Source organism: Globicephala melas, chromosome X (assembly GCF_963455315.2).
Source record: "Globicephala melas chromosome X, mGloMel1.2, whole genome shotgun sequence".
NCBI lineage: Eukaryota > Metazoa > Chordata > Mammalia > Artiodactyla > Delphinidae > Globicephala > Globicephala melas.
The window spans coordinates 80,832,148-80,847,126 of record NC_083335.1 but is presented as its reverse complement, the minus strand read 5'-3'; the positions used below and the strand labels follow the sequence as shown (position 1 = coordinate 80,847,126).

The 14,979-nt window shown below is 38.1% G+C and overlaps 1 protein-coding gene across 1 annotated transcript in view; it reads right to left on the bottom strand.

Moving 5' to 3' along the window:
* The window catches only part of WNK3 (WNK lysine deficient protein kinase 3), a 185,167-nt gene that overhangs the window by 118,645 nt on the left and 51,543 nt on the right, over positions 1–14,979 (bottom strand). The window contains exons 3-5 of the mRNA XM_060291809.1: positions 2,949–3,121; positions 1,953–2,173; positions 952–1,109 (exon numbers count right to left, since the gene is read on the bottom strand). Of these exons, the coding sequence (XP_060147792.1) occupies positions 952–1,109; positions 1,953–2,173; positions 2,949–3,121 (552 nt within the window). The remainder of the gene's footprint in view (positions 1–951; positions 1,110–1,952; positions 2,174–2,948; positions 3,122–14,979) is intronic.

Below are 14,979 nucleotides of genomic sequence, written 5' to 3'. Positions count from 1 at the left end.
TCCCTTACTATACTCCTATTCTCTTATTTTTATAGTTATTTGTGAGTTTATATTACTGCTCTACTAAAAATGTAAGCTCTTTGTAGGTAGCAAACACTTCTTACTCATCTTTGCATTCCTTGTAGTTTCTAATGCAAAAAATTACTCATAGCAGGGAACCAAATACTGTATCCATTGAATGCCACTTCATAATCAGGCTTCTAGAACCAGAAGAAATCTTCAAAACCATTTAGCCAATCTTTATTATGTAGCTTTGGAAAATAAGATCCATCTAATAAATACCTAAAAATTCTTTACAAACAAATGGATATAGATGATATACCTGTACATTTTCCCCAAAGATACTAATACAGAGCATTTTATATGACCCCATTTGAGTATAGGTATATAGCATAAATCTAAAGCTTGTTTCATTAAAATTATGTTAAATTTAGCACTGTTATACAGAACTAAACCAAAATTAGGTTTTTTGTTTGTTTGTTTTAATTTGGTTTTTCTGTTTTTATTTTTGGTTGTGCTGGGTCTTCGTTGCTGTGCGTGGGCTTTCTCTAGTTGCGGTGAGCAGGGGCTACTCTTCATTGCGGTGCGCGGGCTTCTCATTGCAGTGGCTTCTCTTGTTGTGGAGCATAGGCTCTAGGCACACGGGCTTCAGTAGTTGTGGCATGCGGGCTCTAGAGCGCAGGCTCAGTAGTTGTGGTGCACGAGCTTAGTTGCTCCGTGGCATGTGAGATCTTCCCGGGCCAGGGATTGAACCCGTGTCCCCTGCATTGGCAGGCAGATTCTTAACCACTGAGCCACCAGGGAAGCCCCCAAATTAGGTTTTTTAAAATTAATTTTTATTGGAATACAGTTGCTTTACACCAAAATTATGTTTGACTAAGTCAACTTCTAAGTTTACTTTATCATGAAATGTGGCAATTTGTGAAGTAAAAAGAATAAAGTTATACCTACACTAGTTACTTTACGGTATATTTGAGCTGCATTCTGGCACTCAGAATAAGGGTACTCCGAAGTAGCCATTTCTAGCATACACATTCCAAAAGCATAGACGTCCACAGATTCATCGTAGTGCTCTTCATACATCTCTGGGGCCATAAACTCAGGAGTGCCTACAAAATACCACAACCACATTTTTTTTTAAAAGAAAGAAAAATATAGAGAATTCCCTGGCGGTCCAGTGGTTAGGACTCTGTGCTCTCACTGTCAAGGGCTGGGGTTCAGTCCCTGGTCATGGAACTAAGATCCCACAAGCCACGCAGTGTGACCAAAAAAAAAAAAAAACTGTATCCACCAAGATCACATTCCCTTTGCCATAAGGATTATCTGAGTTAAGTTCTGTTCCCTAAAAGCACATATATATATATATTTATACATATAATATACATATATATACACATATAATTCCTTAACTTAATTTCTTTAACTTTCCATACTGATGAAGTACAATTTGCAATGTTCAAAATTAGGTAATGATTACCAAAATCTGTTTTTATTTCTATCCTTGTTTTTAGTTATTTAAATTTTTCTGAAGTAGTAAATCCTATTTCTTAAGTCCTCAGAACCTTTCAATAATATTAAATACATCACAAAAGAAATACACTGCGATGTCTCTAAAATCAGTCAATATATAATAGATATTTCAAAGCAAATTCACATTCTAGACCAGGGGCCAGCAAATTTCTCTGTAAAGGGCCAAAAATAAATATTTCATGCTTTGTAGTCCACATGGGCTCTATCACAACTAATTAACTCTGACACTGTAGTGAAAAAGCAACCATAGACAATATGTAAATGAGTGTGTGTGGCTGTGTTCCAACAAAACTTTATTTACAAAAATAGGCAGTGAAGCCAAATTTGGCCCATAGGCTGTGGTTTGCTGATCCCCGTTCTAGACATATACAATTTAAAAGATCTGTCTTTACGCAACCAACAAACTATAAAACGTTAATCACCAATGACACTTTTAGCAAATGATGTGCGCATTAAGGTGGCTAGTCCTAGATCACCAATCTTCACAGATCCAGTGGGTCCCGTGATGAAAATATTGTCACACTTCAGATCCCGGTGAATAATAGGAGGAGTCCTAGTGTGCAAGAACTGCAACCCCTTTAAAATTTGCCTGCACCAGCTCCTTAAGACCTTTGGTTTCATGACTTTAAATCGTTTTAAGTACCTACACAAAGAAACAAAAACCACATGTAAACAAACATACCTAGCTTACTGTATGAGCACATTAGGGTAAATCATGTAAGCTAGCTGATACTATATATATTATGATTGCCATCACTGAGTTATCTTCTATTGTCTGTTATGACAAAAAATTATTAAATCTAAAGCCTCATTCTTAGAGAAGATATCCTACTAAGTTTAGCATTTTTAATTCAAAACAAGAATCATTCCAATCAGAGTGACCTTTTGTGGAATGGCATCAAAATTTTGAAAACAAAGTCCTCTCTACCTCCTAATAACGGCTTAAATAGAGTCATCAGAGGGTTTAACTATGTAAAATTTTAGTGCAAAGATGCTAGGAAACAGAAAAAGTACCTCGCACATTTAATAACCACAAATAAGTGGTTATACCATCAAATGAAATACTGTATTCAGAAACAAAACAATAGACTATAATTACATAGTACTGCTCACTAGATATGTGAATCTGGCCACGTCCCCAACCTTTCATCATCTTCTACAAAATGGCATTATATTATCTCTATAATGATTTCTAATTCTAAAATTCTATGATATCCCACAAATATTAATTTCTCAACATTGTATTTTCTAACAAACTTCATTAACATCAAAATTTTTTAACCTGCCCTGAAACATAGTCACTAGATTCAGATTCTACAAATTCTTTAATCAAGTAGTGTTACTTTACAAACAACTTTTGCGAATCCTGAAAATTATTTCCAAATAAAACTCCATTGGCACTTTCAGGGTCAACTTACGTCTTTAAGGTTCCTGATGTCATAAGTTCAGTCACTAATACAATACATTTCTTTCCTTTTAGTATAGACTCCCAGGAATCATAGAATCGAACTATATTGGGATGCTGGAGACCCTTTAACATCTCTGCTTCTTCCTTGAACCTTTGCTGCTCAGCTTTGGTTAATTTCCGGTCCTAAAATGGAAGATCAAGTTCCAAATTAAAGTCTAGAAATTCTCTTGCACACTTCTAACAACACTCAAATGAGTGCTTTATTTATTTTTTTATTTTTATTTTTTTGCGGTACCCAGGCCCCTCACTGTTGTGGCCTCTCCCGCTGCAGAGCACAGGCTCCGGATGCGCAGGCCCAGCGGCCATGGCTCACGGGCCCAGCCGCTCCACGGCATGTGGGATCTTCCCGAACCGGGGCACGAACCCATGTCCCCTGCATCGGCAGGCGGACTATCAACCACTGAGCCACCAGGGAAGCCCTGAGTGCTTTATTTTATTATATGTATGTATCTATTTTCACCTGTCAATTCTTTTCTCAGTACCTATATAATCATTGATATTCTTTGTTAGGTAGTTACTTTGACTCCTCTCATACAGCAAAATGCAGCAGTTGTTACATTTCATAACTATGTTACAAACCTACCTACATAATAAATCAATGCCTTGAAAAACAATATCTTTGATGTTAACTAAACTTTTGTGATAATCATTTCACTATATATATATCTCAAATCATTATGTTGCATACCTTAAACTTCTACATTGTTATATGTCAACTACATCTCAATAAAACTGGAAAAATAAATAATAAATAGTAAGTAAAAATTCCCTTGCTGGAAAAGAAAAACAGTATCTCAAAGTGAGAAAAAGTAAAATATCAAAACAATAAGAAAGTTTCCCGAGGTGGAGGGGAAGATGGCAGAAGAGTAAGACGCGGAGATCACCTTCCTCCCCACAGATACACCAGAAATACATCTACACGTGGAACAACTCCTAGAACACCTACTGAATGCTGGCAGAAGATCTCAGACCTCCCAAAAGGCAAGAAACTCCCCACGTACCTGGGTAGGGCAAAAGAAAAAAAGAAAAAACAAACACAAAAGAATAGGAATGGGAACTGCACCAGTGGGAGGGAGCTGAATGCGGAAAGGTTTCCACACACAAGGAAGCCCTTTTGCGGGCGGAGACTGCAGGTGGCGGTGGTGGGGAGCTTCGGAGACGCGGAGGAGAGCGCAGCAACAGGGGTGCGGAGAGCAAAGCGGAGAGATTTCCGCACAGAGGATCGGTGCCGACCGGCACTCACCAGCCTGAGAGGCTTGTCTGCTCACCCGCCAGGGCGGGCGGGGTTGTGAGCTGAGGCTCGGCTTCGGTCAGAGCACAGGGAGAGGACTGGGGCTGGCGGCATGAACACAGCCTGAAGGAGGCTACTGCACCACAGCTAGCTGGGAGGGAGTCCGGGTAAAGCTCTGGAGCTGCCGAAGAGGCAAGAGACTTTTTCTTCCCTCTTTGTTTCCTGGTGCACGAGGAGAGGGGATTAAGAGCGCTGCTTAAAGGAGCTCCAGAGACGGGAGCGAGCCACGGCTAAAGGCGCGGACCCCAGAGATGGGCAGGAGACGCTAAGCCTGCTGCTGCCGCCGCCAAGAAGCCTGTGTTCGAGCACAGGTCACTATCTACACCTCCCTTCCCAGGAGACTGTGCGGCCCGCCACTGCCGGGTTCCCGGGATCCAGGGACAACTTCCCCGGGCGAACGCACGGCGCGCCTCAGACTGGTGCAACGTCATGCTGGCCTCTGCCGCTGCAGGCCCGCCCCACACTCCGGGCCCCTCCCTCCCCCCGGCCTGAGTGAGCCAGAGCCCCCGAATCAGCGGCTCCTTTAACCCCGTCCTGTCTGAGCGAAAAACAGACGCCCTCTGGCGACCTACACGCAGAGGCGGGGCCAAATCCAAAGCTGAACCCCTGGGAGCTGTGAGAACAAAGAAGAGAAAGGGAAATCTCTCCCAGCAGCCTCAGGAGCAGCGGATTAAAGCTCGACCATCAACTTGATGCACCCTGCATCTGTGGAATACCTGAATAGACAACCAATCATCCCAAATTGAGGAGGTGTACTTTGAGAGCAAGATTTATGATTTTTTTCCCCTTTTACTCTTTTTGTGAGTGTGTATGTGTATCCTTCTGTGTGAGATTTTGTCTGTATAGCTTTGCTTCCACCATTTGTCCTAGGGTTCTATCCGTCCATTTTTTGTGTTTGGTTTTTCTTTAATTTTTTTTCTTTCTTAATAATTAATTTTAATAACTCTATATTATTTTACTTTATCTTCTTTCTTTCTTTACTTCCTTCCCTCCTTTAGACAACGAATCATCCCAAATTGAGGAGGTGGACCTTGAGAGCAAGATTTATGATTTCTTCCCCATTTCCTCTTTTTGTGAGTGTGTACATGTATGCTTCTGTATGAGATTTTGTCTGTATAGATTTGCTTCCACCATTTGTCCTAAGGTTCCATCCGTCCGTTTTTTTTTAAGTTTTTTTCTTAATAATTATTTTTTAATTTAATAACTTTATTATATTTTACTCTATTTTATTTTAATTTATTTCCTTCATTCTTTCTTTTTTCCTTCCTTCCCTCCTTTCTTCCTTCCTTCCTTCCTCCCACCATCTGTCCCTCCCTCCATCCCTCGCTCCTTCCTTTCTTTCTTTCCTCCTTTCCTTCTTTCCTTCTTTTCTTCTTTCTTCTTTCCTACCTTTCTTTCTTTCTTTCTTCCTACTTCTACTAATTCTTTCTCTCTACTTTTTCCCCCTTTTATTCTGAGCCATGTGGATGAAAGGCTCTTGGTGCTGCAGCCAGGAGTCAGTGCTGTGCCTCTGAGGTGGGAGAGCCAACTTCAGGACACTGGTCAACAACAGACCACGCAGCTTCACATAATATCAAAAGGCGAAAATCTCCCAGAGATCTCCTGCTCAACACCAGAACCCAGCTTCACTCAACGACCAGCAAGCTACAGTGCTGGACACCCTATGCCAAACAACTAGCAAAACAGGAACACAACACCACCCATTAGCAGAGAGGCTGCCTAAAATCATAATAAGGCCACAGACACCCCAAAACACACCACCAGACGTGGACCTGCCCACCAGAGAGACAAGATCCAGTGTCACCCACCAGAACACAGGCACTTCTCCCCTCCACCAGGAAGCCAACAAAACCCACTGAACAACCTTAGCCACTGGGGACAGACAACAAAAACAGCGGGAACTACAAACGTGCAGCCTGAAAAGGAGACCCCAAACACAGTAAGATAAGCAAAATGAGAAGATAGAAAAACACACAGCAGATGAAGGAGCAAGATAAAAAACGCACCAGACCTAACAAATGAAGAGGAAATAGGCAGTCTACCTGAAAAAGAATTCAGAATAATGACAGTAAAGATGATCCAAAATCTTGGAAACAGAATAGACAAAATGCAAGAAACATTTAACAAGGACCTAGAAGAACTAAAGATGAAACAAACAATGATGAACAACACAATAAATGAAAAGAAAAATACTCTAGATGGGATCAATAGCAGAATAACTGAGGCAGAAGAACGGATAAGTGACCTGGAAGATAAAATAGTGGAAATAACTACTGCAGAGCAGAATAAAGAAAAAAGAATGAAAAGAACTGAGGACAGTCTCAGAGACCTCTGGGACAACATTAAATGCACCAACATTCGAATTATAGGGGTTCCAGAAGAAGAAGAGAAAAAGAAAGGGACTGAGAAAATATTTCAATAGATTATAGTTGAAAACTTCCCTAATATGGGAAAGGAAATAGTTAATCAAGTCCAGGAAGCACAGAAAGTCCCATACAGGATAAACCCAAGGAGAAATATGCGAAGACACATATTAATCACACTGTCAAAAATTAAATACAAAGAAAGCATATTAAAAGTAGCAAGGGAAAAATAACACACAAGGGAATGCCCATAAGGTTAACAGCTGATCTTTCAGCAGAAACTCTGCAAGCCAGAAGGGAGTGGCAGGACATACTGAAAGTGATGAAAGAGAAAAACCTACAACCACGATTACTCTACCCAGCAAGGATCTCATTCAGATTTGATGGAGAAATTAAAAACTTTATGGACAAGCAAAATCTGAGAGAGTTCAGCACCACCAAACCAGCTTTACAACAAATGCTAAAGGAACTTCTCTAGGCAAGAAACACAAAAGAAGGAAAAGACCTAGAATAACGAACTCAAAACAATATAGAATATGGGAATAGGAACATACATATCGATAATTACCTTAAATGTAAATGGACTAAATGCTCCCACCAAAAGACACAGATTGGCTGAATGGATACAAAAACAAGACCCATATATTTGCTGTCTACAAGAGACCCACTTCAGACCTAGAGACACATAGAGACTGAAAGTAAGGGGATGGAAAAAGATATTCCATGCAAATGGAAACCAAAAGAAAGCTGGAGTAGTAATTCTCATATCAGACAAAATAGACGTTAAAATAAGGACTATTAGAAGAGACAAAGAAGGACACTATATAATGACCAAGGGATCGATCCAAGAAGAAGATATAACAATGGTAAATATTTATGCACCCAACATAGGAGCACCTCAATACATAAGGCAAATACTAACAGCCATAAAAGGGGAAATCAACAATAACACATTCATAGTAGGGGACTTTAACATCCCACTTTCACCAATGGACAGATCATCCAAAATGAAAGTAAATAAGGAAACACAAGCTTTAAATGATACATTAAACAAGATGCACTTAATTGATATTTGTAGGACACTCCATCCAAAAACAACAGAATACACATTTTTCTCAAGTGCTTATGGAACATTCTCCAGGATAGATTATATCCTTGATCACAAGTCAAGCCTTGGCAAATTTAAGAAAATTGAAATTGTATCAAGTACCTTTTCCGACCACAATGCCTTAAGACTAGATATCAATTATAGGAAAAGATCTGTAAAAAATACAAACACATGGAGGCTAAACACTACACTACTTAATAACGAAGTGATCACTGAAGAAATCGAAGAGGAAATAAAAAAACACCTAGATACAAATGACATGGAGACATGACGACTCAAAACCTATGGGATGCAGCAAAAGCAGTTCTAAGAGGGAAGTTTATAGCAATACAATCCAACCTTAAGAAACAGGAAACATCTCGAATAAACAACCTAACCTTGCACCTCAAGCAATTAGAGAAAGAAGAACAAAAAAACCCCAAAATTAGCAGAAGGAAAGAAATCATAAAATTCAGATCAGAAATAAATGAAAAAGAAATGAAGGAAACAATAGCAAAGATCAATAAAACTAAAAGCTGGTTCTTTGAGAAGATAAACAAAATAGATAAACCATTAGCCAGACTCATCAAGAAAAAAAGGGAGAAGACTCAAATCAATAGAATTAGAAATGAAAAAGGAGAAGTTACAACTGACATTGCAGAAATACAAAAGATCATGAGAGATTACTACAAGCAACTCTATGCCAATAAAATGGACAACCTGGAAGAAATGGACAAATTCTTAGAAAGGCACAACCTGCCAAGACTGAATCAGGAAGAAATAGAAAATATGAACAGACCAATCACAAGTAATGAAATTGAAACTGTGATTAAAAATCTTCTAACAAACAAAAGTCCAGGACCAGATGGCTTCACAGGTGAATCCTATCAAACATTTAGAGAAGAGCTAACACCTATCCTTCTCAAACTCTTCCAAAAAATTGGAGAGGAGGAACACTCCCAAACTCATTCTACGAGGCCACCATCACCCTGATACCAAAACCAGACAAGGATGTCACAAAGAAAGAAAACTACATGCCAATATCACTGATGAACACAGATGCAAAAATCCTCAAAAAAATACTAGCAAACAGAATCAAACAGCACATTAAAAGGATCATACACCATGATCAAGTGGGGTTTATTCCAGGAATGCAAGGATTCTTCAATATACGCAAATCAATCAATGTGATAAACCATATTAACAACTTGATGGAGAAAAACCATACGATCATCTCAATAGATGCAGAGAAAGCTTTCAACAAAATTCAACACCCATTTATGATAAAAACCCTGCAGAAAGTAGGCATAGAGGGAACTTTCCTCAACATAATGAAGGCCATATATGACAAACCCACAGCAAACATCATCCTCAATGGTGAAAAACTGAAAGCATTTCCACTAAGATCAGGAACAAGACAAGGTTGCCCACTCTTACCACTCTTATTCAATATAGTTTTGGAAGTTTTAGCCACAGCAATCAGAGAAGAAAAGCAAATAAAAGGAATCCAAATCGAAAAAGAAGAAGTAAAGCTGTCACTGTTTGCAGATGACATGATACTATACATAGAGAATCCTAAACATGCTACCAGAAAATGACTAGACCTAATCAATGAATTTGGTAAAGTTGCAGGATACAAAATTAATGCACAGAAATCTCTTGCATTACTATACACTAATGATGAAACATCTGAAAGTGAAATCAAGAAAACACTCCCATTTACCATTGCAACAAAAAGAATAATATATCTAGGAATAAACCTACCTAAGGAGACAAAAGACCTGTATGCAGAAAATTATAAGACATTGATGAAAGAAATTAAAGATGATACAAATAGATGGAGAGATATACCATGTTCTTGGATTGGAAGAATCAACATTGTGAAAATGAATATACTATCCAAAGCAATCTACAGATTCAACGCAATCCCTATCAAACTACCACTGGCATTTTTCACAGAACTAGAACAAAAAATTTCACAATTTGTATGGAAACACAAAAGACCCCGAATAGCCAAAGCAATCTTGAGAACGAAAAACAGAGCTGGAGGAATCAGGCTCCCTGACTTCAGACTATACTGCAAAGCTACAGTAATCAAGACAATATGGTACAGGCACAAAAACAGAAAGATAGATCAATGGAACAGGATAGAAAGCCCAGAGATAAACCCACGCACATATGGTCACCTTATCTTTGATAAAGGAGGCAGGAATGTACACTGGAGAAAGGAAAGCCTTTTTAATAAGTGGTGCTGGGAAAACTGGACAGGTAGGTACATGTAAAAGTATGAGATTAGATCACCCCCTAACACCATACACAAAAATAAGCTCAAAATGGATTAAAGATCTAAATGTAAGGCCAGAAACTATCAAACTCTTAGAGGAAAACATAGGCAGAACACTCTATGACATAAATCACAGCAAGATCCTTTTTGACCCACCTCCTAGAGAAATGGAAATAAAAACAAAAATAAACAAATGAGACCTAATGAAACTTCAAAGCTTTTGCACAGCACAGGAAACCATACACAAGACTAAAGGACAACCCTCAGAATGGGAGAAAATATTTGCAAATGAAGCAACTGACAAAGGATTAATTTCCAAATTTACAAGCAGCTCATGCAGCTCAATCACAAAAAAACAAACAACCCAATCCAAAAATGGGCAGAAGACCTAAACAGACATTTCTCCAAAGAAGATATACAGACTGCCAACAAACACATGAAAGAATGCTCAACATCATTAATCATTAGAGAAATGCAAATCAAAACTACAATGAGATAGCATCTCACACCAGTCAGAATGGCCATCATCAAAAAATCTACAAACAATAAATGCTGGAGAGGGTGTGGAGAAAAGGGAACACTCCTGCACTGCTGGTGGGAATGTGAATTGGTACAGCCACTATGGAGAACAGTATGGAGGTTCCTTAAAAAACTACAAATAGAACTACCATATGACCCAGCAATCCCACTACTGGGCATATAACCTGAGAAAACCATAATTCAAAAAGAGTCATGTACCAAAATGTTCATTTCAGCTCTATTTACAATAGCCTGGAGATGGAAACAACCTAAGTGTCCATCAACAGATGAATGGATAAAGAAGATGTGGCACATATATACAATGGAATATTACTCAGCCATCAAAAGAAACGAAATTGAGTTATTTGTAATGAGGTGGATAGACCTAGAGTCTGTCATACAGAGTAACGTAATTTCAAAAGAGAAAGACAAATACCGTATGCTGACACATATATATGGAATTTAAGAAAAAAAATGTCATGAAGAACCTAGGGGTAAGACAGGAATAAAGACACGGACCTACTTCAGAACGGACTTGAGGATATGGGGAGGGGGAAGGGTAAACTGTGGCAAAGCGAGAGAGAGGCATGGACATATATACACTACCAAACGTAAGGTAGATAGCTAGTGGGAAGCAGCTGCATAGCACAGGGAGATCAGCTCGGTGCTTTGTGACCACCTGGAAGGATGGGATACGGAGGGTGGGAGGGAGGGAGACACAAGAGGGAGGAGATATGGGAACATATTTATACATATAACTGATTCACTTTGTTATAAAGCAGAAACTAACACACCATTGTAAAGCAATTATACCCCAATAAAGATGTTTTTAAAAAAATGAAGCCTAAGTAACTGTGGCTAATATGTTTGGTAAAATTTTCTAAACAGTAATTAAAATAGAAGATATATGCAGTTGACCTTTGAACAACACAAGTTTCAACTCCATAGACCCACTTACACATGGATTTTTTTTCAATAAATACTACATTGCTACATGATAGGTGGTTGGTTGAATCCTTGGATGCAGAACTGCAGATATGGAAAGCCGACTATAAAGTTATAATGAATTTTCTACTCCTCAGGGCCAGCACCCTTATCCCCCACGTTGTTCAAAGGTCAACTGTAATGCAAAAAGGTAAGTCTTTAATTAAAATTCCAGATTATTTCATTAAAATCTAATAGAGAAGGAAGAATAAAAACTATTTCTGTCTTCTGCAAGGGGAAGCAGGAGAGAAAGGAGTGACAGAACTATTTTAAGCTTTGATGTTGATAGAGAAATAATCAAATATGCTAGTTAAAAATTTAGGTATGATTTCCATTTCAAGATGGTTAACAACATATTAAATTAATTCCCATCCCTTCCTAAACCCCACCAAAATGAAAAAAGAAATATATAAGTAAATCCACAGTAGTGTTTGAAATATGAGAAGGGTTCAAAGGATTTTTTTAAGATAAAAAATATATACCTTGATAGAATTTTTTTAATTTAATTATTTTTGGCTGTGTTGGGTCTTATTTGCTGTGTGCTTCTCACTGCGGTGGCTTCTCTTGTCGCGGAGCATGGGCTCTAGGGCCCGTGGGCTTAGTTGCTCTGAGGCATGTGGGATCTTCCCAGACCAGGGATCGAACCCATGTCCCCTGCATTGGCAGGCGGACTCTTAACCACTGCGCCACCAGGGAAGTCCCTAGAATGTATTTTTATCAAACTCAAGAGAGTAGAAGAAATGGCAACTTGATAAAAGGAAAAGACTTCTGTTAAAAGAGGTTTTTTTAAGACTTCATAGTAACCCTAGTTAAGCAGCACACCAGAGCTCTGGCAATTTCATTTTTGGTTATTTACATTATTCCTTGATGTGTATAAGAAAATATGTAAATGACAGTCAGTTGCAGCATGGTCTGTAGTTGTGAAAAATTAGAAATAATCAAAATGTCAATAACAAAGTTTATTATATGCCAAGCACTGTCCTAAATTTTTTTGTATATTAACACATTTAGTCCCTACAACAACCCTTTGAGATAGTCACTACTATTGTCATCGCCATTTTGAAAAAAAAAAAACTGAGGTTAAGGTGGTTAAGTAACCTGCCCAGGATCAAATGGGTCACAGTATGCTAAACTTGGTTATAAACAAGTAACAGTTAAACGAATGAGCTAGATCTATGTGTACTAACGTGGATAGATCTCTAAGACCTACTGGTGAGTGAAAAAAATCGATCTGAAAGAAAATTTATAATATACTTTGTACATAAAAGAAGAACCATCCCGAACAATGCTTTCTAGTATATATTTAAATGTATTGAAAAAGGACTAGACAGATATACAAATGAATAACTGCAGTTATATCTGGAAAATTAGGGGGAGAAGACTGGCACAGAAGAGTCTTTTCTTCAGATAATGACCATTTAGTACACCCCATAGTCACTCAGTAATATCTTTTACTTTATTGAATATCTCTTATGTAAATATCTAAATTTTAGTCTTCTAAGACTTTACTTTTTATATTTAACTTCTTAATCCATCTGGAATCCATTTCTGTACATGCAGTATTCTCATCTAGATGGTTAATCAGTTTTGCTAGCACCACTTAAACCATTCGTTTCTCACTGACTTGAAGAACATGTTTGTTGTATATTAAATTTCCAGCTACAATGGGTTCTGCTTCCTTCCACCAATCTGTCTATTCCTATGGCAGTAGCTTTCAGTATGTTTAATAACTGGTAAGACTAAGTCACTTTCCTATTCTTCATTATTTTCTTGGCTAATCTATTTATATTCCATAAAAAAATTAAGATCATTTTTTTCAATTAAAATAAAAGAGAATCAGGAATACCCTGGTGGTCCACTGGTTAGGACTCTGCACACTCATTGCCAAGGGCCCGGGTTTGATCCCTCGTCGTGGAACTAAAATCCCATAAGCTGCTCAGTGCAGCTTTACAACAGCAGCAATAGCCAAGGCATGGAAGCAACCTAAATGTCCATCAACAGATGAATGGATGAAGAAGATGTGGTACATATATACAATGGAATGTTACTTGGCCATTAAAAAGAATGAAGTAACGCCATCTGTGGCAACATGGATGGACCTGGAGATTGTTGTGCTGAGTGAAGTGGGTCAGACAGAGAGGGAGAAATATTGTATGATATCCCTTATATGCGGAATCTTAAAAAAATGATACAAATGAACTTACTTGTAAAGCAGAAACAGATTCACAGACTTATCGAACTTGTGGTTGCCAGGAGGGAAGGATTGGGGGGAGAGATGATTAGAGAGTTTGGGATTGATGTGTACACAGTACTATATTTAAAATGAATAGCCAACGGGGACCTGCTGTATAGCACAGGGAACTCTGCTCAATATTACGTGGCGGCCTAATTGGGAAAGGAATTTGAAAAAGAATAGATACGTGTATATGAGTAACTGAATCACTTTGTCGTGCAGCTGAAACTGGCACAATATTGTTAATCAACTATACTCCAATATAAAATAAAAAGTTTAAAAGTAAATCAATAAAATACAAAATAAAATAAAATAGAATCCCCTGGAATCTTAATTGGAAACATATATAAAATTTTGGATAAAACTGGCATCTGAAAACCATCTAAGAACATGGCTTTCCATTTGTCCAGAGTTTCAGTAAGATTTTTTTTGTGCAGGCCGGGGGTAGGGAGAAAGAGCTGATAGTCTCTCAGCTTCTTTCTCCTGAGCCATATATTAAATTTTATTTTAAAGTTTATATCTAGTAAAATTGACTCTTTTTGGTGCACAGTTTCATGAGTTTCAACAAATGCATAAAGTCATGTAACCACTGCCACAATTAAAATACAGAACAGTTCCATCACTCCCCCAAAAAAACTCCCTTGCACCATCCCTTTATAGTCAAACTCTCACCTCACCCTTAAATTCTAGAAACCACTGATCTATTTATTATTCCTATAATTTTGTCTTTTCTAGAAACTCTTATAAATGAGAAGAAAGCCTTTGAGCCTGGCATCTTTCACTTAGCATAATGTCTTTTAGATTTATCCTTATTGTGCAAGTATCAATAGTTTGTTGCTTTTAATTGTTGAATAGTATTCCACCTATGGATGAAACATAGTCGACTTATCCGTTCCCCAGATGAGGAGAATTTGGGTGATTTCAGTTTTGAGTAATTATAAATAAAGCTACTATAAATATATTCATGTACACGTCTTTGTGTGAACATAGGTTTTCTTGGGTAACTATCTCATGTAGGATTGATTGGTCATAAGGTATGCTTAACTTTATAAGAAAAAGACAGCAATATATGAGAATTTCTCTGCATTCTTCATCCTCACCAACAGCTGGTACTGTCAGGTGGCTTTTCTGGTTTGGTTGGTTTTAGCCATTCTAATAATTGTACTGGAGTATGAGATTATGGTTTTAATTTCCTTTTCCCTAACAATATAATTTCCTTA